This window comes from Anguilla rostrata, chromosome 3, assembly GCF_018555375.3.
Source record: "Anguilla rostrata isolate EN2019 chromosome 3, ASM1855537v3, whole genome shotgun sequence".
Taxonomy (NCBI): Eukaryota; Metazoa; Chordata; class Actinopteri; order Anguilliformes; family Anguillidae; genus Anguilla; species Anguilla rostrata.
In genome coordinates, this window is record NC_057935.1 from 70,312,778 (window position 1) to 70,337,710 (window position 24,933).

The window sequence follows — 24,933 nt, forward strand, 5'->3', positions numbered from 1 at the left end:
CCACTAAAAATAGCTCACCTTTCACTGCCATGTATGGTTTGAGTGACAGGCACCGTTAGCCAATCGTAGATATTTATTCAGTATAACTCCTCCCTAACATCATTTTAGCGCCGCCCTAATTGGTCGCAAGTGAGATCATCAACCCTATTTACCTTATATGGTCACGCACGGAGTTGATTGACAAACAACTACCACTCTCTCGTCCCCCTTCTCTCCCCCCTTTCCCCAGGCTCATACCCCCCACCCCCCACCCCCCCCACCCCCCCAGTCCCTTGGCTCGCTCCGCGCAGTAGACAGCTAGCCTCGCTACTTGCCTGCTGAAGCAGAGCGGCCAAAAAAAAAACACAACCTGGAATTTAAAGAGCAAAGATAGCAATCTGGCAATGCGGAAATAGATGGACGTTTCATGTCACCGAGCTTGCATCCCACTCTTGGACTGAAGACCTAAGCGTTCACACCAGAGAACGGGATTGCAATTTAGTGGCATATTATCTAAGTACAGTTTTTTTTCTTATCTTTATACTGTTCACATCTGTTTATTTTGGTACATATGTATATTGTTCCTTACCGGAGCTCAGCGGGAACGGATTTGAAGGGATTTTCTTGTTCCACTCATTAAAACAAAAGTGGGCTATAGTTTTTTTTTCTTTTTGTTGTTGTTGATGTTGTTTTTGTTTTTTATTTTTTTCGGTGGATCAAAGTAAATTGTTCCGTGCCGCGCATCACCATGGACGTGCTGGCGAATTACAGTATTTTTCAGGAACTCCAGCTCGTGCACGACACCGGCTACTTCTCTGCGATGCCTTCCCTGGAAGAGAACTGGCAGCAGGTGACTGGTTTTACGTTACTGTAACTGTGTTACTGTAATAATTATTAGTAAGTCACTGGCAGGCTCCGGAGCTCGCGCTCGCACACGCTGCTTCTCGTTCTAGACTAAAACAGTATCCACGCCGCTCCGCCGGCAGTCGCGAGTTGTGGAAGCGCAAAGTACAGTAGCCTATGTAGTAGGCTGCTGTAGTATACAGTGCACTTCTTTAGAAGATAACGCTGCATATCTGTGTTATTTTTGTCAGTTTTTAGAAAACAGTGTTGCTTCTGCTTGTCTTAGCACTGGTATGAGTCATGTAAACGGACTGGTTGCGAACTTAATCGTGTTTTGCATAGTGTTGGCAGATAGCCTGCTGTTTTTGCTAGAATTAGAAGGTAACAACTTACTTTCTTGTCGACTAATCGTTATTGCCATATCCCATACTTTATTTATTTGTGTTGTTGCTGCGATTTAAATGCTAAGAGGCGCGCGGTCTCGTATTGATCACTGAATGCTGAGCACAGATCGATATTCCCGTCTGTCAAGTCGTTCTGTTTCTGAAGAATGGAAACCGGGAGTGCGTGGTATAAAATTGAGATTCAGCCCAGTGGAAATTTTTCTTTTTTGGATGGCGCGAGTAATTTATGCACGAAAAGATGGAAGACTTGACTAATAACAACAGACTTGTTCTTAAATAATGCATCCGCGTCTGTCAGATTACTTAAGCGTGTTCTGCTTCCCCCAAAACGAGAGACAGCTCCCGACTCTAATGCATTATATATATCAACACTGCCGCGCCGATGTGCGCGCGACAAGTAAGTGTCGGTGGAGGAAGTGCCTGGCGGGATGTTATTGTAGCAAAGCTCGGACAGTCGTGTTAATGCCAAATATTTATTTTTTTAAAGCGTAGTGTTGAAAATCTGTATATATATATATTTTGAAAAGTATTTTGTATCCTACGGCGTGATGTTGTGTGACACATTTTGGTTGGCCGTGCATCCATCCATCCATTCATTAAAATTAAGTCATCGGCAGGGGCTGACAGACAAAGCACGAGCTGGCGTGCACATGGTCAGACACGCGTACAGCTGCAGTCCGCTACTAGTCGCGCGGCTCGGGCTGAAAGGAGCGGTGATTGACTGATGCTGCATCTTCATTATGAATATTTGATGCTCTGTTTTTTTTTTTTTTCTTTTCTTCTTTCCTTAATAACGTTTCTAAGAAATGGGAGGGAATGTTACACAACGTATGGGTCTCTGTCCCCGCTGCGTGCAGTTGTGATTTGTTGCGCGCGGTTAGGACAGAGCGGATCCTGCACGCCGCTTTGTGCACGCATTTGCTTGGTTCCACGGCAGCTCATTGCAATTCCATGTGCTCCGCTGCGGGGAAAGAGAGGCGGGTGGTTATTTAACGCTGGTGCACGGGCAGAGAGAAGCACCCCCCACCCCCTCTACCCCACCACCCCCCTACCCCCCTACCCCCCTACCCTCACCAGCCTGGCGTACGCTGATGGAAAACTCTGGTCTGGCAGCGTGCACCCCAGTCTCTCCGCGGTAATTGGCCACGTGCTGACAAGACAGACAGCCGTGTCTCGTTGATCTGGGGCTCCATCCATCTTTCCTGGCCGTCTCTCAATCACAACCCACCGTGTCGCCTCTAATTGTGTCGCGTTTTTTTTTAACGTGTGTGTTGTTATTACCGCGAGAGTGAAATCATGTATATATTTCGGTATGTTCATTTGTCAATTGTGTATACCGTTATCGGCCAACGTGGCAATTTCTCCCCTCCTCCCCCCCCCCCCCCAACCGGCGCGAGGGTGAATCTAGCCGTTGGCGATTGTGGGTTCAAACCCTTGATGTTTGTGCAGGCCGGTCTGAAGGTAGAGTGTCGTGCTGTTCTGTAATGACTGTCAAACAGGACGTCTGACAGGTTTGTGTAGATTGAGGGGTTGGCGGTGATGGGAATGGGGGGGATGGGGTGTGTAGGGTCAGAGCTGAATTACTGCACCTTTCAATGCATCTATAAGTGCATGTCTAAATGGGGGGGGGGGGGTTGGTCCCATTGTGAATGAAAGGGAAATGACTACAGGTGACTCACAGGTGTCATTTGCATGTTGTGGTGTGGTGTGTGCTGTGTGTGTGGTGTGTGTGTGGGCTGTCAGCTAAAGGCTGGAGAAATGAGATCCAATATAGCTGGCTTCAAAAAAAAAAAAAAATTAAATTGGCCAGAAGGGAAAACTGTACAGGTCCTATCCAAAGGGGGATGGGGGGGGGGGTTTGGGGGTGAAGGGGGGGGGGAGACAGGTGAGGAAAGCGGTTTCTATCCTCGCACGCGGCGTTAAAGTTTGATGCTTTTACGGGGGCCCAGCAGTCTGATGGCGGCCCTACATCTCGCCGCGCGGAAGGAAAACTGCCGCCTCCACTTATGACAAGACGGATGGCGGTGCTGGGCCTGGGGGGGGCTGGGGGGGGGGGGGCGCCGGGGATGCGCGGCATGAATCAGGCCCTAATGGACGCGATGTGGGCCCAATTGAATTTCGGGTTCTCGGGCCTTGGGCCGGTGGACCGGGGAAGGGGTGGGGTGGGGGGGGTGATGGCAGGGGGAAGGGGTGGGGGCGTGCGTATGATGGAGTGCTCTCCGCTTCCTCCCCGTGATAAAGTCTTTAGGGCCGACGTGCGCAGGCTTGATTCCCCCCCCCCGCCGGTGCTCGGTCCCCCCCTCCCCCCAGACAAAGACAACATCTCTCACTGTCACTGGAGATAGAGGACCGGAGAGGGTGGGGGAGAGAGAGAGAGAGGAGAGGAGAGGGAGATGGAGAGAGAGAGAGAGAGGAGAGGAGAGGGAGAGGGAAGGGAGAGAGAGAGAGGAGAGAGAGAAAGAGAGAGGAGAGGAGAGGAGAGGGAGAGAGAGAGAGAGAGGGGGAGAGAGAGAGAGAAGAGAGAGAGGAGACCAGACAGGCAGCCGCTGTAATCATAGACAGAGTACCATTTCAGTGACCCCCAAAAAGGAGGTTAATTCAAAGAGCGGCTGTTTGTTCAAGAAGAAAGCTCCTGTTCACCCCCCGCCCCCCGCCCCCCCCAACCCGTTCCTGCCATCTCCCAACATTAAGGCCCAGTGCGGAGAGCAGGTGGAGAGGGTGAGCAATTGAGGCTCAAGCCGAAAAACCAGCGATTAAAACGGGTGGGGGGGGGGGTGAAGTGCGGGGGGGGGGGGGGCGGTCGACTAGGAAAATTAGTCTGGGGGCACGTATCAACAGAGAAACAGAGAGCAAAATGCAAATGGAAACCCCCCCTTTCTGAATGCTCTGGCTCGTAATGGTGCTGCAGTCTGTCTGACCGGCTGTCTGTCTGTCTGTCCGTCTGTCTGTCTGTCCCTGGCTTTGTCGAGCGGGGGGGGGGGGGGGGGTTGGCGGGACAGCGCGCTCTGTGAGTTGCCTGCTTCAGTTGTTTAGTGGGCCAGACAGCAGAAAATGGGTCACATGATTCCTCTGCTTTAGCCTCAGCTCCCAGACCTGCTGTCCTGAGCTTGAATTCCCGCCCCCCCCCTCCCCCCAACCCAAACTTGGATTTTCTTTTATAAAAAATTAAATATGTTCCGTCTGGGATCTTAGGCAAGTTCAAGACACCCTTACTGAGCACTGGCGCAGGGTTTGGTACATTTGTCTTGTGAGCGGCTTGTTTTGGACTGAAGGTGATGGTTTTTTTGGGGGTTTTTTTTTTTCCCCTCTCTCTGACTGGTAAGCACCAGGAGGGACAGGACGGTATGGAGGGGCCCGAGGTGGGGTCACGAGTGTGATTAAGGGCCAGAAGAAGCTGGAACCCCCCCCCCCCCCGCCTGAACGTGTCTGAGTCGAGTGCAAATCACGGAAGCTGAGCGTTAGCGTTAGCCTTGGACGTCTTTGGGCTTTTGGCCTGTGTGTGCTTTGGGGGGGGGGGGGGGGGGGGTTGGCATTCAGGCTTTGTACACACACGTATGGTTGTTTCTGTCTTTTTTTTTGAGAGTTTTTTTGGAGGGAAGGTTTGGTGACGGGGGGAATGTGGGAGCTGGAGGGTCTCAGAGCTTGGGGGGGGGGGTCAGTGAAGAGCTCGCTTTTGGCATTTCAGCCTCCGCCGGGGGGGCGCGGGTGGTGCGTACCTGCGGCAGCGGGACCTCTGATCTCCTGGCGGTAAGGTGATCCCCGCGCCCCCCCCAGGCCCCAGGGGAAAGACGGATGACCCACAGACTGGATTCCAATGCCGTTTGGAATCATCTCTGAAAGGCCACAGGTCCCTTCTAAATTAAGGTCCTGGCGGCTTCCAGCCCCGACGTGGGGGGGTGGGAAGGGGGGGGCGGGGCGCGGGCCGCTGGGGGGTGGGGGGGGGGGGGGCAGGCCGCGTGGCCTGCGCTCTCTCCCTCGTCCCGGGGAGCAGTGACAGCGGTCCCGACAGCGTAAGGAACGTCCCGTACGCTGACCCCGCTCCACAGCTCCCCTCGTTCTCACAGCCCAGTGAAGCTCCACCGCATCGCGAAAAATAGATCTGCAGCACGGACTCCGCCTTCTTCTGTGTACCCACAACCACCCCCACCCCACCCAGCACCCCACATTAAAATCCCTGGCCCAGAATACCCACCCCCCCCCCCCCCCCCCGGAATTTTGTAAGCCATGAACTATGTAGCGGCATGCTCTGAATTTCACTCTTCAGCCCCCCCCTCCCCCCCGTGTGGGTGCCGTATCCAGCGGAACGCGTTCCCGTTGCCGTGGGCGATGGCGGCTGCGCTGGAGTGCGGGTTATGTAATCCTCGGCGGAGTGCGCCGCTGGTCTCTCACAGCGCGGCGGCGGCAGCGGCGGCGGGTCGGGGCTCGGAGCCCAGCGCCATCGCCAACCCCCCCCCCCAAACCCAACCCCCACCATGGGGAAGATAAAAATCATCTTGGGGATTAAAATCCCACGAACGAGGAGGAGGAGGAGGAGGAAGAGGGGGAGGAGGAGGAGGAAGAGGAGGAGGAGGAGGAGGAAGAGGAGGAGGAGGAGCCGGTCGGGACGGGACGGGGGAAGGGATGAGCCCTCGGACGGGGCGACAGGACGCTCCCAGAATCCTGTGCGTGCGCCGGAGACAGATGTGCGCAGACAGATGTGTGCAGACAGATGTGCGCAGACAGAATGGGAACACCTGGATGGTTTCAGCGCCCCGGCGGCCCTCGGTGCCCCTCCCTTTTTTTTAAAACGCCGTTAAAGTTTAAACGCCGTGCGGCACCCCGAGTCTTCGGCGATGAGCGCCCAAACGTCACCGTACCCCCGCAGTCTGGGAGTCTGGGAGTCTGTGAGTCTGTGACTCTGTGGGTCTGTGGGTCTGTGAGTCTGTGGGTCTGTGAGTCTGTGACTCTGTGGGTCTGTGAGTCTGTGAGTCTGTGACTCTGTGACTCTGTGGGTCTGTGAGTCTGTGGGTCTGTGAGTCTGTGACTCTGTGGGTCTGTGAGTCTGTGACTCTGTGGGTCTGTGAGTCTGTGGGTCTGTGGGTCTGTGACTCTGTGACTCTGTGGGTCTGTGACTCTGTGACTCTGTGGGTCTGTGAGTCTGTGGGTCTGTGAGTCTGTGACTCTGTGGGTCTGTGACTCTGTGGGTCTGTGAGTCTGTGGGTCTGTGAGTCTGTGGGTCTGTGACTCTGTGACTCTGTGACTCTGTGGGTCTGTGACTCTGTGGGTCTGTGAGTCTGTGGGTCTGTGGGTCTGTGAGTCTGTGGGTCTGTGGGTCTGGGAGTCTGTGAGTCTGTCAGTGAGTCAGTGAGTTTCAGTTCCAGAGCAGCACAGAAACCTGCGCTAAGATCAGGGTATCGGAGGGACAAACTGCCCGACCGGTTAAACCGCCCCCCCCCCCCGGTGCCGGGACCCTTAAATGCAGCCGGGCGCGGGGGACCAGCTCCGTGTGGAATTTTACCGCCGTAAATCTCCCCGCCGGCAGCCATCACACTGTAAATCAGCACGGGGGGGGGGGGGGGGGGGGGGGGTGGTGGGGGGGGAGGGGCGTACTGCAGAAATGAAACCTTCTCAGGGCTCTGTCAATCTCATCCCTCAGCTCTGTTACCTCTCCCCCCACCCACACCCCCACCAACCACCCCCAGACATATTTGCCGCTCTTGTTTCTTCCCTGTAAGTCCGGCATAATGCATGCAGGGCCAGCCGCCCTGGTGCTGGTACCTCTGCGATAAAGCAGCCCCGCTGCTGAACTCTGACCCGGCCGGTGTCTCTCGCTCAGGTGAATCGATTCTTTGTCATGTGCGGCGTTTCCGTGGAAGCCGATGACAGCGGGTTGAGTAATGGAGGTTGGAGGAACAAGCAGGCCTGGTCTGCCAGACAGGGATTGGCTCTGTGGCTCTTCTGAGTCACCGTGGAGTTTATCAGAAGCGCACTCTGGCCACTTCCTGTCTTTTGTTTTTTTTTGTGTGTGTGTGTGCGTGTGTGTGTGTGCGTGTGTGTGTATGTGTGTATGTGAGTGTGTGTGGGTGTATGTGTGTCTGTGTGCGTGTGTGTGTATGTGAGTGTGTGTGGGTGTATGTGTGTCTGTGTGCGTGTGTGTGTGTGTGTGTGTATGTGAGTGTGTGTGCGTGCATGCATACGTGTGTGTGCGTGTGTGTGTGTGTGTGTGTGTGTGTTTGGCTGCAAACCCCCAGGTGTAGCATAGCTGTCGGGTGGCCTGGAGCCTGCTGGTTGATCTAATGTAGCAGCGTGGCTAAAGGCTACACTCGAGCTGGGGCTCCCTGAGCTAAAAACATCCTCTCCACAACATCAGGAACATGCCAGCGGCTGGCTACCGTTTAGTCAAAGACGTTAGCAGGGAATTCTTTCATCAGCAAGGAATCACCAGAAGCAACTTCTCATTCAAGTGGGGACCCCTTATTCATGCGCTTGTTTTGGGGTATTAGAGAAGTTTTTCTTGCTCATGTCCTAGGCCCTGGCTTTCCGTTTGATGTATAACCATTGATTATTTACCTCTGTAACTTAAAATTCCATACGTCAAACAGGTAGTCTAAAAAAACCCTTTGTTAAATTTCCTAAGGGTGTTAACTGGGGGATGTTTAGATGGTGACTGATGTTACAGGAGATGGATGATGAGAGTTGTCGGTTACCCATTAAAGAAAAGAAAAATTAAACAACGACAGGGCAATTTAAAGCAGATCGGTTTATCGAGGAAAGGACGTGTTTAATTAAAACAGGCTTGTTTGGTGCTCGTTGTACGGCACCGATGCGTAGCTCACGTTCAGCTGAACCGCGACATACAGCTCTTTAAAAGGGGCTCTCTCTCTCTCTCTCTCCCTCTCTCTCTCCCTCTCTCCCCCCCTCTCTCTCTCTCTCTCTCCCTCTCTCTCTCTCTCTCTCTCTGTGCGCTAGATTGAATATGCGCAGTTAATGTGTTGTTATAATTAGTGCCAGAGTGGCATGCCTCGCCAGTGCGCTGGCACGGGCGCGGGGTGCGTAGAGAGGCCGAGCCTCAGAGCCAGGCCAGGTGCCACGCTCTCTGCGCCCAGCAGGCTGAGAGGCTCAGCGGCACGAGGAAAGGGTCCGTTTTGTGAATGGAAAGGTCCTCCTCCTCCTCCTTCTTCATCTTCTCCACCTTCTTCTGCTCCTCCTCCTCCTTCTTCTTCTTCTCCTGCTCCTCCTCCTCCTCCTCCTTCTTCTTCTTCTCCACCTTCTTCTGCTCCCCCACCTCCTCCTTCTTCTTCTCCACCTTCTTCTGCTCCCCCACCTCCTCCTTCTTCTTCTCCACCTTCTTCTTCTCCTGCTCCCCCACTTTCGCCTCCTTCTTCTTCTCCGTCTTCTTCTTCTTCTCCTGCTCCCCCTCCTTCTTTTTCGTCTTCTCTTTCTTCTTCCTTCTTCTTCTTCTTCATCTTATTATTCTTCTATTCCCGCTTCCTTCCTTCTTCTTTTCTTCTTCATCTTCTCTTTCTTGTTCTTTTTCTCCTTATTATTATTATCACTATTATTATTATTATTATTATTATTATTATTATTATTATTATTTATTCACCGGAGGTTCTGAGTGTTTCTTGCCGTACGAGCTCGACGAGCGCAGGACGGCGTTTCCAGAACGCCGACCTCCATCTCCTTGGAAGCCGGGGGCGGTCTGGCGCGTCTCCCTGGGCCAGAAGCGCTTAGCGCTTAGCGTTTTTACGACGGCCGCGGCTTCCAGCCGATCGCGCGTTCACATCCGCGAGCGTCCAGCGCAGAGGCTGTCGCGATGGGCTCTGTGAGCTGTGAGCTGGCCCTCCAGGCAGCCAATGGATCCCTTTCCAGGAAGGACAGAAATAGCCGAGCGAGAACAGAAATCAAACCTGATCGGGGGGGTGAGGGGGGGGGGGGCGAGTCCAGCGCGGGTCTAATGTTCCCCTGGTGACATCCACAGCAGCCTGGAAAGCACCACTGACTGCTATTTAATGTGACGGGGGTTTTTTTATTTTTTTTAATTTTATTTCCAATCCAGTGAACTCCAGTGTAGAAGCCATGTCAGCCTACCCAGAGGTAAACGCAGCAGCACTAAACATCGTGATCTTTAAGCAGGGCTTCGGTAGTACGGGTCATACTGAGTCCCGAATTCGGTGGCATGTGGATGCATGTAGATAGGGGAGTATTCGCCCCGAAGATATGCACTGACTGCAGTGCTGGAGATGGTGCTTGCCTTGCTACGGAAAACATAGCTTTTCCTGCAGTTTTAAGCAGAGCAAAAAACAAGACCAGGTCAAAACCTAGTATATGGCTGGACCGGCCGACCAATGGTGTACCTTCATCACTCACTCAGTCACTCAGTCAGTCACAGACATTCATTTGTAGTGCTGGCCCCGCTGTTGCGGTCCAGCCAGAAAGAGTTCTACACCTGCGAAATCTAGGAGTGCAGAGCGATCTTATAGAGATCTAAGGGCCTCCTGGTTCTGAAAAGGGAACAGCCGAAATTGGGACCGGCTGTTCCCCCGGAGCGGAGCACACTTCCCGCCGTCCCGTGTAGACGGGGTACGAATGAGGGGGTGGCCATTACAGAGGAGGGGGAGGGGAACAGGGAATTAATTTATCCCGGGCTTCTTGAGTGACTGTCAAGAGTGGATGGGGATGGGGGGGCGGGCTGGGAGGGGGGTGGGGGGGGCAGGACGGGGGCGGAGAACGCGGCAGACGCATCTTTATGCATGAGGCGCGCTGTCTCTCCCCGCTCTCGATGGAGAGGAGAGGCGGCGTCTCCGGGCTTTGATTAACTGGGAAGGGGAGAGGAAGAGCGCGGAGTCCTCGTCGTTTCTCTCGCGCCGGTGCGCCCGGGCCTGGCGGAGGGAGCCCCGGCGCGTCTGAGGGGCCCAACGGAGACGCCGCCGCAGCGCCCGCGCGGGTAAAGTAGGGCACGCCACCGCCGCGGCTTCAGCTGCTGTGGAAAGAGCCTGTGATGGTTCTGAAAATCCGTTTGGCCTTCCCCTCCTCTCATTCAATCTCTCTCTCTCTCTTTCTCTCTCCCCCTTTTCCCTGCTCTCTCTCTATATCTCCCCTTTCCCCTCCAGTTTCTATATCTTCTTTTCCCTTTCCCCTCTTTCTCTCTGTCTCTTTCTCTCCCCCTTTTCCCTCCTCTCTCTCTCTTTCCCCCTCTTTCTGCTCCTCTGTCTCTTCCCCCTTTTCCCTCCCCTCTCTTTCTTCCTCCCTTTCCCCTCTTTCTCTGTCTCTCTCTCTCCCCTTTCCCCTCCCTCTCTTCTCTCTTCTGTTTTTCCCCCTCTCTCTCTCCCCCTTTCCTCTCTCTCTCCTCCCTCTCTCTCTCCCCCCCTTTCCCCTCCCTCTCTCTCTCTCTCTCTCACTATGAGAGCTTTACACCCCTTTGCGTTACTCAGACCAGCGCGTGTGTGTGAACCTCCCCTCATGGATGTAGAAATCCGCGTCATCATGTTTTTTTTTTCCATCGGTGTGTGTGTTTTTTTTTTTTGTTTTTTTTTGGGAGCAGCGCGAGGAGCCCGCTCCGTACAGGACACCCCTTTCGGCTGGGACGGGCGCACGCTCTCCCTCTCTCCCTCTCTCCGCGTCTGACACGCGCAGTTTGGAGGCGCCAGGGCGAGCGTCTCTGTTTTGGGGCGGTTCATCTTTATTTAACAGCTCCCGGGGGTTTGTGGGGGGGGGGGGGGATAAAGGGACCCCCTTTCTGCCCCGCCCCGCCCCGCCCCGCTATCTGCGAGGCCGACATCGGGCCTCATTGAAATTCCCCCCGAAGGCTCCCCCGTCCGAAGCGGCTCCGGCACGCCCCCCCGCGCCCCCCAGCCAGAATGGAAATATGTATAATATATAAGAGATCAGCGCATTCAGGGCCCGCTCCAGGATTTTATTCATGGCGCTTTTGTTACAAAGGCTAATGGCCGCCTCACATTGTTTGAATAAAAGGTCAGAAAGATTACTCTGCATTTTAAGCAGGTTTTTTTTCTTCTTCTTCTTCTTCCTCTTTTTCTTCCTTTTCGCCCACTGTCTGGTCTTGGAATGAGTGGGGCTAAGTGGAATTTATTTTTTTCGTGGACGCCCACCATCACCTGTACGCACACACACACACACACACACACACAAAACACACACACGCACCCACACTCGCCAAAATAAACACGCTTTGTCACTTGTTTTCGCCGCATGCAAAAAAAAAGGACCTGACTTCGATAGGGTGATTGCAGATAAGGCAGGATCTCCATGGACACCTGTTGCTAGGCAGCCGGGCTGAGTGGCAGCAGGAGCTGAGCTCATTTGTTTGTTTTGGTGTCGGTTGGGGATGAACAAACATCTCTGTCCTCCAGACAGACAAACAGAGGAGAGGAGAGTCTTAACGCGGTTCAGCCCACCTGGTGAGAATCCCAGGTTCAGGAGAGGCGGGGGGGGGGGGGGAGACAGGAGCAGTCGGTCCCCAAAATAAAGACGCCGAGGTCCCGCTCGAGCCGCCCCCGTCACCCGTTCCTGGCGGCTCCTCCAAGATGGCGGCAGCGCTTGATGTGCTATGTTGTCTGCGGACCATAAACAGATGGAGACGGCAGGACAAAAAAAAATCTTTCGAAGCTTTTGTCTGAGGCTGACGTTCGGTTCCGAGTCTCAGGCGTTGGGGGTGGTTTGGAGGTGGTGGGGTGGAGAGAGTCTCGTGCCGTAGAGCGATTTCGGCTTCTGCGGGGGGGGCACATGAATCATTAAAGGCCAGTGCTGTGGTATTTTTACAGGGACCTGAGCTCAGCATTTGGCAACCCAGATGCCAGCCCCCCCTCCACCCCCGCTCCCCCCACCCCCACCCCACCCCACCCCCCACCCTGCAAGCTGGCCGCCAGGGTCCTGCACCCCCAGCTGCGGCCCGTATGCAAACCCCCCCCGGCAGTGCTTTGCATGCTCTGTGTGTACTCTGTGGTGGAGCCACGTAAACTGGCTGCCCTCCAGGCCAGCATTGTGTCAGAGAGGTCTCTGCAAGGTTCGCTCATTCCCCCCCCCCCTCCATCGACCCCCCCCCCAATCAACCCTCCCCCCCCCCCCCCGCTTCCTGCGGGGGTCCTGCTGGCGTAATGCTTCCTGCCGCTGTCCTGCGGCCATTTCCGCCCGCCAGCCAGCTCACACACCAAGCAGGAGAGGAGAGGAAACCCAGCAGGGCCAGGAGGACGGGTGCCATTTTGGCTCACGGTCAGGAGAGGCCCCTCTGGATATCTGCAGTGCAGAATCGGGCTCGTTGACTCTCTCACCTCATTGGCTCGAGGCGACCAATCCGTGCCACCGACAACCGCACTCACAGGAAGCGGTTTAACAGAACGTGGGTGGTGTGGCGCCCACTTCCGCCCCTCCCCCCCACCCCAACCTCCCCCTCACTGCATACCATCTTGCTGAAGGGGCAATCGTAAAAGCTAGAGGTTTTGATTTTGGTTGGCGGGTGGCGGGGGAAGGGGGGGGGTTTCGGAAACTTTCGGGTTTGTTCAAGACCACAGTGTTTCCCATTACACCCCCCCCCCCCCAAACAGGAAACCCAGCCCTAGTTTACTGTACCCGTGTGAGGAACGTGGTGCTGGGGGAACAACAGAGGGCCGTTTTTAGGGGGGTGAGGGCACACCTGCCCCCCCCCCTTACTTCTTCATCCCCAGCAGAGCCCTGCTGCTCCAGTCTGCCCTGCAGCCTTGGCGGTGGCTTCAAAGCTGGCAGAGAGCTGTGTGGTTTTGTGGGGTGGGGGGAGGGAGGGGAGTGGGGATGGGGGGAGGGGTTTATTTTAAGCCTTGCCTCACTTCACACATTTCGTATCGAGCCAGGTGGCTATACTGTACGCCCGATATAGACCTGGCTGCTTCTCATTCCCTCTACCCCCCCTCCCCCCCCAGCCCTGTCCCTAATTTCACTGACTGAGTGCTCCACCTGTTCTCTTTCTACGGCGGCATTAAATAATTGGCTCCAAATTTTCCCCTCAGTTTGGATCTCAAAATAGAGTTTTAGTCAAGGATTGCCGCGAGCTAAGCATGCGCGTCATTCTTTGGCAGCGAGTAGCGGTAGCGGTCGCGCGGAGCTAGCATGCTATCGTGCTAACGTGCCCGAGCGGATAAGTACCCTGCTATGTACTGCGGCACCGAAGCTGTGTCTCCTTTTGTCTGCTGACACAGAAAGGGTGTTGAGTTTTGCGTGGATGCTGATATTGCTCGTGAGTGCCTTGTTAAGTGGCGGGTGCTTAACGCGGTGATCTTCTCCCTTTGTCTCGCCCTGCTTGATTGGGCATTAACGCTAAAGACTCTGGACGTAGGCTAAAAAAAGCGAGACGCTGTTAAAATACTGCGGGACGAGGAATACTTATGAATACTCTTTCTGTTTCTCTGAATATTAATTTATTTGATGAATGGCATGAGGTTATTTCCATGCTTTTGTGTGATTGGTGGATGTAGCTGGTCATCTCTAGTATAATCGAGGGGTGTCCTTGGCTCGGACGAAAGTGGACCGTGTTGGGGGCGGGTGGGGGTGGGGGGGGGTTTGGGCGGAGTAGGAGATTGGGGGGTAGGGGGGTGGGGGGAGTGAGCGCTATGTCAGAGTTATGTGGGTCGGAAGCTATTTTAATCTGTGATGTTGCTGGGAGTACCTGAGGGAGCGGCCCAGCACTGCCGGGACGGGGACTGTGTGTGTGTGTGTGTGTGTGTGTGTGTGTGTGTGAGTGTGTGTGTGTGTGTGTGTGTGTGTGTGTGTGTGTGTGGTGTGTGTGTGTGTGTGTTGTGTGTGTGTGTGTGTGTGTGTGTGGTGTGTGTGTGTGTGTGTGTGTGTGTGTGTGTGTGTGTGTGTGTGGGAGTGAGTGAGTGTGTGTGTGTGTGCATGTGTGTGTGTGCGTGTGTGTCAGTATGTGTGCGCACATGAGTGTTGTAGTCTCTCTCAGTAGCACTATCTTTCTCTCAGTCCTTCATTCTCTCTCTCCCTCTCTCTCTCTTTCTCTCTCTCCCTATCTCCCTCTCCCTCTATCTCTCCCCATCTCTCTATCTCTCCCTCTCCCTCTCTCTCATTCTCCCTCTCTCTCTCTCTCTCTCTGTCTCCCTCTCTCTCTCTCTCTGTCTCCCTCCCTCTCTCTCTCTCTCTCTCTCTCTGTGAGGTTCAGTGGAGTAGGCCACACTCGCTCTCTTATTTGCCGCCTGTCTGAATTATTTAAGGCTGAACTGCAGCGCAGAGCCAGGCCACCAGAGACCACGGGTGGGTGCTTTCCCTCTCTCTCTCTCCTCTCTCTCTCTCTCTCTCTCTCTCTCTCTCTCTCTCTCTCTCTCTCTGTTCTTCTTCTTCTTTTTTTCCGGTGCAGACCAGGCAGCAGTTGTCCCCGTTGTCAATTAGCGCGCCAGAATAGCTCCAGCGATTCCCAGCCAGCGTGATTCACGCTCCGCGGCTTCTCCTTCGAAGTGGCGGGAGAAGTTCCGCGTGTGGGGGGGGGAATGCTGCCCTAGATTCCCGTAATGGCGTTGAGAGTTGGTGGGGTGGTGGGGGCGGGGGGGGGGGGGGGTGGCGTGGGTGGCGGCGGCGGCAGCAGCGATGAGGTCACAGAACTCTCCGGACTCTTCCTGGATTTGCGGGCACATCCTCCTCGCCGCCTCATTGGCATGGAAGGCGGTGGCTGCCTGGAAATTGCAAACCCCGCCTCCTCAACCAGCCACCCCCCCCCCCCCCCGCCCCCCCCCCCGCTAACCGTCACCCAGCGACCGGGAGGTACGGACAGGTGTTGTGGGCGACGGGTGGGTCCCGACCGTACCAGTCCACCCTCGCAGCGGGGCAGTGTTTTCAAAAAACCAACCCCTGCTCCACCCCTGCTCCACCCAAGCGTTATTTTTAACTGGGACAGGTTGAGCCTCCTCGGTTGACCGCGCTCACACAGAGAGAGAGAGAGAGAGAGAGAGGGAGGGAGGGAGAGAGAGAGAGAGAGAGGGACGGCGCTGGTGTCGCCGGGTCTAAAGGTGGACTCTCCTTCCTCAGGCCGGCGCTGGCGATGCTCGCAGTGAAGTCCGCGGGAGTCTGGGGGTGTGCATCACCTCCTCGTTATTTCCGTCTTGAGCTGTTGTGTCTTAAACTGCGCGTGTTAATTGGGTTCAAAGTGCGGTCTTCTGTGCAGCTGGTGTTACGGCCGGAGCGGTTAGCGGGGGGTGGGGGCGGGACCCAGACGCGCCGCGTCGCGGGACTGGTTCCCCCGGCTGTCAGTCATCCGCTGTCTGGGATGACCTCACCGCCGAGGCCAGGTGCTTTGAGGAAAGGAGGATGAGGTCATTGTTTTGCTGAGAGCGGGGGAGGGGGGTTAACAGTATGCAGGAAAGAATGCGCCTGGGTGTGTTTGTGTGGGAGTCTGTGTGTGTGCGTACAGGTGTGTGTGTGTGCGAGACTGTGTGTGTCTACGTGCAGGTGTAATTGAGCGTGAGTGAGTGTGTGGGTGTACGTGTGTGTGAGTGAGTGAGTGAGTGAGTGTGTTGTGTGTGCATATGTAAGTGTGTATGTACAGGTGTGAGTGTGTGTGTGTGGAGTGTATGGTCTTGATTCACAGACGGTGGTTCCTGTATGTGTGCAGTTGTGAGTGTAAGTGTGCAGGTGCTGGTGTAAGTGAGTGTGTGTGTGTGTGTGTGTGTGTGCGCATGTGTGCGTGAGTGTGTGTGTGTGTGTGTAATGTGTGCTCTTGATTCACAGGCGGTGGTTCCTGTATGTGTGCAGTTGTGAGTGTAAGTGTGTGTGTGTGTGAGTGTGTGTGTGTGTGTGTGTAATGTGTGCTCTTGATTCACAGGCGGTGGTTCCTGTATGTGTGCAGTTGTGAGTGTAAGTGTGTGTGTGTGTGTGTGTAATGTGTGCTCTTGATTCACAGACGGTGGTTCCTGTATGTGTGCAGTTGTGAGTGTAAGTGTGTGTGTGCAGGTGCTGGTGTAAGTGAGTGTGTGTGTGTGTGTGTGTGTGTGTGCGCATGTGTGTGTGAGTGTGTGTGTGTGTGTGCATGTGTGCGTGAGTGTGAGTGTGTGTGTGTAATGAGTGGTCTTGACTCACAGACGGTGGTTTCGGTGTCTGTACTGCCCTGGTTGTGTTTACAGCCCTCGGCCTCGCTCACTACAGTATTCCATTTTAAACGAAGCCCCGCCCCACCCCTCCACCCTCCCCCCCACCCCCCCCCCCCCCCCCCCCCACCCCCATCCACGGGCACGATTTGCGTAACCAGGCAACAGCTACTACCGAGTATTTATTTTGTTGTTTGAAAGATGAGACGCGCTGATAACCTCTCAGTGACAGAGAGGGAGAGAGAGAGAGAGAGAGAGAGAGGGAGAGAGAGAGAGGGAGAGAGAGAGAGAGAGAGAGAGGGAGAGAGAGAGAGAGAGAGAGAGAGAGAGAGAGAGAGAGAGATTTAAAAACCCCTTTTATTGGGACATTTTCCAAACAAAGAAATTACTATACTTCAAAATAAAAAAAAACAATAGACAAGGAACATAAAGAGAAAGACTATCAAAAAACTAACCACAGGCAGAAAAGAAAAAAGAGAGAAAGAGAGAGAAAGAGAGAGAGAGAGAGAGAGAGAGAGAGGAGTACAGCACGCGAGGATTTAGGCATTAGCCGTGACTTTCAGCTGGGAGTTTTTTTCTTTCTCCGCGCGGCCCGGTGTTCTGCCTCCCCCTCCCCGTTGCCGTGGGCTTCAGAACAGGCTTGACGATGAGCAGGTATCCGCAGAGACAAAGCCATAATATTCTGGGATGTCCCGGAATATCACGGAATGTCCCGGAATATCACGGAATGTCCCGGAATATCGCGGAATGTCCCCTCTTTTCCAGGTTTGCTTTCACCTGGACTTTAAACTCCCACCATTACATCACAGGCATTTAGCAGACGCTCCTATCCAGAGCGACTTACACTTAACTTTTACTCTGCATTTACACTGCATCCATTCATACAGCTGGATATACACTGAAGCAGTGCAGGTTAAGTGCCCTTGCTCAAGGGTAGAACGGCAGTGCCTACTCGGGAATCGAACCTGTGACTTTTAGGTTACAAGCCCAACTCCTTACTCATTAAACTACACTTCCCACCAGGCAACGGTACTCACGGACAGAGCCTGACGGCCCGACTCCGTTTCAATTTCACTTTGCCCCTGTTGGCAATGGCTTGCTAATTCACCGTGCCAAAGTAAACACGTAATACAGAGTCAGACAGCAAAGGCTTAATATCACCATAAAAGAAGAAGAAGAAGAAACTGGTGGGAAAAAAAGAGCAGATTATTCTCACTGCCTTTTGTGTGTCTCATCGGTCTGGTGTCTCTGCGGACAGCCAGTGCACAGGCCTCTTCAGCAAGACAGAGAGAGAGAGAGGAGAGAGTGAGAGAGAGGAGAGAGGGAGAGACAGAGAGAGAGAGAGAGAGGAGAGAAAAATGTGTTTATCACCAGAGAAGGAAAAAATGCCTTGGGGCCTGAAGTGTAAGGGCAGGCCTGCAGTGTTTACTTCTCAAGGGGGGGGGGGGGGCGGGTTGGGTAAGGATGGGGGAGGAGGAGAGCCAGGTAAAAAAAAAAAAAAGGTGAATGAGTTTGTCAGGCGGCAAACAGTGGCTGCGCTCCGAATTTTCTATAATTACCACTCCTGAGGATAATTGAAGGGGACGGAGCGGGGGATGAAGAAGCTATTTATGTGCGTTTCAGCCGCGGCGTCCAATTTACGGAGACGCCAAAAGCCGGTGCCAAGAAACGGGCTGAGGGGGGGGGTATGGGGGGCAGTGCGCGTGTGTCCGCGCGCCGCTGAGAAACTAAAAGTGCTGATTCTCTCCCAGGTGAGCTCTCCGGACAGGAGCGCGCAAAGTCCTGTTCGGCTTTTGTAAGCGGCTTCGCTGATCAGTTCGCCGTTTGTTTTTTGTATTTTGTTCGTTTGGTTTTGTTTTGAAAGCTTTTTGGGGTGTGGGTAGTCCCCTCTACAAAAAGTACAGTGGTGCCTGTGTGTTTGGGGTGGTGGATGTGAGGGGGGGGCGGTTGCACATTTATTTTTCCTGCTCCCCCCCACCCCCCCCCCCCGGCGTTCAGATCAGGACAACACACCAAGCATGACATGTCTGCGCTCGCCCGCCCTCACCCCTTCCCACAATGCGATTAGGATATCTTTTGTTTTCGTTGCTGAGCCAGCAGCCGTAGCGGGACGGGGGTCACGTGACGCGTTGCGTAACTGGCCCCCGTGAGTGAGTCACCGCGTGGGCGTCCCATTGGTCGGCTAGGAATGCGCACCTCCCCCGCCTGCTGTCCTACCTGTGCAATTTCCTGTTCCTGTTTCCTCAACCTCAACCCACCCCACCCCCCACCCCCGCGGGCACAAATAGTTTCGCCGTCCGTGCGATTTCAGAAGCAGGAAGCTCGGGGAGAGAGATGCGCGTCCTTTACGCTCGAAGTACCGCCGTCCCGCGCTGGGACCTTTTGGGAGCTACGTCACCGTTGGCTCACGAAACCCGAAGACCGGCTCTTTCTGCGCTCACCGAATCGAGCGTAGCGATTGGGCGACAATGCAAAGTACCGCCCCCCACAACTACAAAAAAAAAAAAGCTTTGTTGAGTTTTGACCAATAGGGGCTGACCTGCGGTAAAGAATTTCAGGTTTTTTTTTTCTTTAGGTCTGTCCGTTCGGAGCGGAGCAGGTTGTCACGACAACACGTCTGGTTCAAGCGGCCATCGTCTGTAGCTGTCTGTTCGTGTTGACGTGGAGGCGTGCTTGTGCTGCCCCAGACTGGGAGAGAAAGGCAGGGAATCCCTGGAAGCTTTTTTTTTTTTTGGGGGGTGGGGTGGTTTCTGGGGGGTTGCTGGACAGGGGGCGCATCGCTGAGCAGATGCAGCCACAGGGCCCCGAGCCTGACATAAAGGGATGCCACCCCACGCTTGAACTGTCATGGCTGGGTAATTTCACAGTTTTTTCCTAGTGCGCTGTGGATGGACAGAGGGCTGCAGTATTGGGACAAAGAGCGCAGTGTCGGGACAGAGGCCGCTGCAGTCATGGGACAGGGAGGACTGCAGTGTTGGGGATCAGTAGGCTGCATGTATGGGTACAGAGAGGGGCTGCAGTATGTTCTGGCCCAAAGCCCAGACCCACAGAGAGCCCACGGGCCTCCCGGGCAGGTGAATAGGGTAGAGTCAAACCCAATCTAGCCTAAAACCCAACGTAACTACCTAACCCTAATCTAACCTATAATTTAACTCACTCAATCCTAACCTAAACCTAGCTCTAACCTTAACCCCTAACCCTATAACTTACAGACCTGCCTAGACCTAATCTAATCTACCTAAACCCTTAACTCAACCTAAACCCTTAGCTCTAATCCTAACCCCCTAACCCTAAACTAAACCCTATCATAAACCTGCCCCATTAAACCTAACCCTAAACCCTTAACTCTAACCCTAACCCTAACCCAACCCCCTAAACCCTTAGCTCTAATCCTAACCCCTTAAACCGAACCCCCTAAACTTGACCCTAATCTTAACCCTAAACCCTTAACTTTAAACCCAATCCCCTAAACCCTTAGCTCTAATCCTAACCCCCTAACCCTAATCTAAACCTTATCATAAACCTGCCCCCTTAGACCTGATCCTAAACCCTTGAACAAAATCTTAACCCTAAACCCTTAACTCCAAACGTAACCCCTTAAACCGAACCCTCTAAACCCGACCTTAACCTTAACCCTACTCCTAAAACTATCCACAACCCCCTAACCATAACCCTACACCTTTGATCCTTCACGGTCAGAACCCGGGACAGAATCGTCTCCATGTAGTTCTCCATCTAGTGCGTGTAGCATGGTGCTCTCAGTCTATGTCCAGAAAAGCAAGACATTTTTTTTGCTGCCATCGTTCCTGTGTGGGCCTCCAGACTGGGGAGTTCTACCCCCCCCGTTTTGTAATGGTAAACACACAGCGTTGATAATTTGTGAAGCGTCACCGCTGAAACACAGGTCTCGATCCCGGTTCTGTCCCTTTGTTGAGGTGTTGAGGTGTTAATGTGTGCGACACTCAAGCCTAGCATACCGACCCTTAACTGGGCCCTACAGAGCGATCTCTTCCTCGTGTAAACGAAACTACGAGCAGCTTTTTTTTTACAAACCCTTCCTTGTGGCAGCAGTCACTCATAAAGAGTCCATAAAGGGCTGAACACGGCCTCCGGCACTGATCCAGGATCAGTTTCAGATGTTTTAATAGGATGATGGGTTTCGGGGTTGCAGTTGGGTAAGATGATCCTGTTGAGGGGGGGTGTGGGGGAGGGGGGTAAGTGGGGGGGGGGAGGGGAAGGGGGGTAAAGTGGCACTCTGGGTCCTGCTCATCCAGGCCCCAGCTGAGAGCGTTGTGGGGTTTTTTTTGGGAGACGCTGCCGGTCGGTGACACCGCGGGTCAGTGATGGTGTTGTGTCTGTAGATGCAGTGACTCTGAAGCCTGATTGGCTGCTCCGACGCTGGCTCTGTCTGGCAGGCCTGCGGCCTCCTCTCAGCTGCAGCAGCCAGCCAGTAACCAGAGCCTTCAGAGAGACACCCAGAGGACCACACTGCCCGGGAAACAGCACTCCTCTATCACTGCTCTCCTCTCTCTCTCTCTCTCCTCTATCACTGCTCTCCTCTCTCTCTCTCTCTCCTCGATTACTGCTCCCCCTCTCTCTCTCTCCTCTATCACTGCTCTCCTCTCTCTCTGCTCCCCCTCTCTCTCTCTCCTTTATCACTGCTCTTCTCTCTCTCTGCTCTCCTCTCTCTCTCTGTCTCCTCTATCACTGCTCTCCTCTCTCTCTGCTCTCTCTCTGCTCTCTCTCTCTCTGTCCCCTCTATCACTGCTCTCCTCTCTCTCTGCTCTCTCTCTGCTCTCCTCTCTCTGTTTTCTACCACTGTTCCCCTCTCTTTCTCTCTTGCTCTTCCCTTTCTATCGCTCTCTGCTTCTCTCCTGTATCAGTGCTCTCTCCTCTATCTCTCTCTGCCTCTCTCACCCTCACTCTCTCCCGCTTTGTCCTGCAACACCCCCCCCACCCCCCCGCCCTGGTGCTCTTAGTTTCCTGTACACCCATCATGAGTACCTACCCCCCTTTGTCTCTGGCCTGTTGTCTTTCAGCCGGACCCCCGGTTCTCTCTCTCTCTCTTTTCTCTGGGTTGAGTGGTGAAGATTAGCCGGGGCGAGCGACACAATGGCCGCCCGGTCAGCGCCCAGCCTGCCCAATCTCATAACAGGCTGTTAACCCGTTTAAAATGCCCCCCCAACCCCGCCCCCCGTCAATCGGCTCGTCCCAGAGAGTAATCCCGAACGGGACGGTTTAATGAAAATCGCTGCGTCCTGATTGGATTACTCCCCCCCCCCCCCACTGCCAGCCGGCACCCATTAGCCGTCCCGTACGCGGATAAGCTGCCGCTCGCCAAAACAAAATCCAGTTAAGAGGGGAGAGGGATCCAGCGCTCTGCCCCCCTGCCCTGGGCACCGCCGCCCCTGTCTGCGGGACCGTCCCAATGTGTGTGTGTGTGCATGTGGGGGGGGGTGTGGTGTGTGTGTGTGTGTCGGTGTGTGTGTGTGTGTGGGTGGGGGGTGCGGATGTGTGTGTGTGTGTGTGGGGTCTGTGTGTGTGGGTGGGGGAGGTGCGGATGTGTGTGTGTGTGTGTGTGGGGTCTGTGTGTGTGTGTGTCGGTGTGTGTGTGTGTGTGGGTGTGGGGGGTGCGGATGTGTGTGTGTGTGTGTGTGGGGGTCTGTGTGTGTGTGTGTCGGTGTGTGTGTGTGTGTGGGTGTGTGTGTGTGTGTGTGTGGTTGTGTGCGTGTTCATCACACGTTGCTCTCCAGGCATATCGCTCTTGCGTTCACTGCTGAATTTCAGCTTCGAGTGATATTCATTTCGTGATGTTTCGCATTTGTTTCTCGTTTTTTTTTCGGGTAAGAGGGAAGGAGCGATGGCTCCTGTCGTAGTTTAGCGTTGCTAAGTTACCGCCTGGTGGTGCTGCCGCCAGATTTCCCTCTGAAATGTCATTGTCAATATTGGGAGAGCTAATGGCGAAAAAACGCGCTTGAGATCGATGGAACACTGAAGCGGTTCAGGATAACGGCTACACAGCGAACACAGTTTCGGTCGCGACTCTGGAAGCGGGTCATGTGACACGGGAAAAAAAGCTCGAGAGTTCAGAGCGGTCGTTTTTTGGGTGCTTTCCTCCTCATTGTGAGTTTAGCTTTAATCCCAGTGCCATTGTGAGTCAAGTGTGAGGGCTGTGTGTAGTGGTGGGGGGGGGCGGGGGGTGGTGGGAGGGGCGGGGGCAGGGGGGCGTCCTCGGGCCAGAGGCAGGATCGAGAGGGCATTGTGCGGTTGACACGCGTTTGCTGATAAAGCGTCTGTGTGGACTTAATGTCGGTCCTTTCTCCTGCTCTTTGTCCCCCTGTTGACCTCTGACCTCTGACCTCTGTGACCGGCTGTGGACTTAAGCAGCCCAAGGAGAGCGGGGTTTCGGGTGCTCAGAAGGCACAATGGCAGGCCCGATGTTCCCCGTTTGTGTACCCAGGGGCAGATTTACGCACCCCCCCCCCCCCGTCCTAATTGAACTTATTCATGGGGTTCATCTGCATGTGCTCGCACGGTCCCCAAGGCCAAAGTCGCGGGAGAGGAGGGCGTAGAGCAGGGTGGCAGGTCTTTGCGGTGTCACCACTCAAATCTGTGACCCCCCCCCCCGCAATGAAAGGATCAATCTATCGCCCTCTGGCCTTGCTGCTCTTTCTTTTTTTTGATTTGTTTTTTTTTTAAACTTTGGTAAGGTGACCGCCGATTCGGTCAAACCGTTTCCATGGCAGCCCGTGTGGGCGGCGACAGCTGGTATTAAAATGGTCGCCTGGCAGAAGTGTCTGTTATGAGTCAGGTTTTTAATTTATTTTGTTTTATTTTATTGTCTGTACTTGTCTGAAGAAGGCTGCAGGCCTCGTATCCCCCCGGCTGGCTTTCGGTCTCGTTGCGACCTGCGTGGCCTTTGGGGGGGGGGCTCGGACCCCGTCCCTCGGACAGTCACCCTGCCCCTCCTGGCATCGCTCAGTTTAATTGCCCGTGACCGCACTGACCCCGTCCCGTCCCGTCCGTGCACGTCCAGCGCCGTGGCGACAGGAATCCCGCCGAGATCGACGACCCCGTCCCGTCAGCCGATCCCCCCCCACCCCCACCAGCCGTGTCCCGTCCTGCTCGCACTCGAAGCTGAACCGGCCAATCTCCAGGGCCATCTGACCCCCCCGGAGTTTGGGGTGGGGGGGGGGCGGGGGAGGCAATAAATCCATCGAGCACGTTCCCTTCCACTGCACCTTCCATGCCTGTTCACTTGAACGGTGAAGGGAGACAGACAGTGAGATAGATCTATGGGGTGGGGGGGGGTCACGGGTTCAAATCCCAGGTGGGTTCTGCTGCTTTGCCCTTGAGCAATGACACTCTCGCTTTTATTGGTCCAGTGAAGCACGAGCTGCGTAAGCGGGTCACAGGGTCTGGGCTTGTCGGGTCTGGGGTGAGCGGATGCGCCATGAGTCCGCAGCGGAGTCACAACGCTCATTCATGCTGTGTTTTTGGAGTGCACCATTCACGAGCTTTCCTCGTATCTGCGGTTGTGTGAGTAGAATACCTGGGAGGGAGGGAGCTTTTGTTCCCTTTGAAAGTTGATTGTTATCTCAGGTGGGGGGAGGGGGTGGTGTGGGGATGGGGGGGGGGGGGGTGTGTTGAGTAACTTCCTGAATGTGTGTCAAGGCCAGTTGCTCTGGGCTTACTGGGCCTTTGTGTTGTCTGTGCTGCAGTTGCACCAGACCGCGCGGGCGAACAGGCTGGTGACATGTCTCGCATTCCTGCCATGCTCTGTTACGGCTGTGTACAGGACTTGCTAAGGCCCCCCCATCCCTCCCGTCCTGCCGCCCACCCCCACCCCCTCCACCCCGTCACCCTCAGCTCCTCCACTTGTGTCCCCCCTCCCCGCCCCGCCGCCTCCCGGTTTCACCAGGCTACCTCTTCCAGCCAATTGGAACGAAGGGGAGTGAACTCCTAAATCTGCGGGTCATCCGATAAAAGATACACAACCTTAGCTGTGTACGGAACGCTGTGCTACCTGGGCAGGTAATCCGACCTCCTGGGGTGTGCGTGCATCGAAAGGAGCAGACCACGGAACGTGCAGTCCACCCCCACCCCCCCCCCCCCCCCCCCTCAGGAGGAATGCAGTTTTATATCGGCTTGCTAGCACGCATTATTTATAGCCTGCATTCCTGTACAAGCCCCTAATGGAATGCTACTAGGGGGAAGGGTTCTGAGAATAAACCATCTGTACAGAGTTCGGCATATTTAAATCTGCGGATAAATATGTCGTGTCGCTTTTTTTTTTTTTTTTGTTTTATTTAAAAAAATTTTCAGACCGGCTGAAGGTTGTTAGTTAAAAAATAAAAAACGAACAAACAAAAAAAAACGGAAGTTGTTTCCTTAGCCAGCGGAATGAGCTGCCGTCGGCATCTTCCGCGTGAATTCTCAGCCGGTTTTGGAAACGCTGTAAAGATAATGTGCAGTCGTAAAGATGCGCGCGTGCAAGTCGTCACCCTTTCTTGTTATCGGCAATCGGTGAGTCAGAAGGTCTCCGCGTCTCCAGGAACGGCTGGTCGCTAATGAGCCTGAGACTGGTTTCGGTTGCAATCGCATTAACATTTGAGCCTGTTTTTATTTTTGTTATTTTCTCTCTCTCTCTC

The 24,933-nt window shown here is 54.4% G+C and overlaps 1 protein-coding gene across 2 annotated transcripts in view; it reads left to right on the plus strand.

Annotated features, from left to right (window-relative positions):
• Positions 1 to 274: 274 nt before the first annotated feature.
• LOC135251794 (Krueppel-like factor 7) overlaps positions 275 to 24,933 on the plus strand; it is a 55,534-nt gene continuing 30,875 nt past the window's right edge. Inside the window, exon 1 of one of the 2 annotated variants that reach the window (XM_064329587.1) lies at positions 275 to 829. In XM_064329587.1, coding sequence (XP_064185657.1) covers positions 728 to 829 — 102 coding nt within the window. In that variant the 5' untranslated portion in view covers positions 275 to 727. Of the gene's footprint in view, positions 830 to 24,677; positions 24,809 to 24,933 lie in introns of those variants that run through there. The other variant, XM_064329586.1, reaches the window with a different exon arrangement.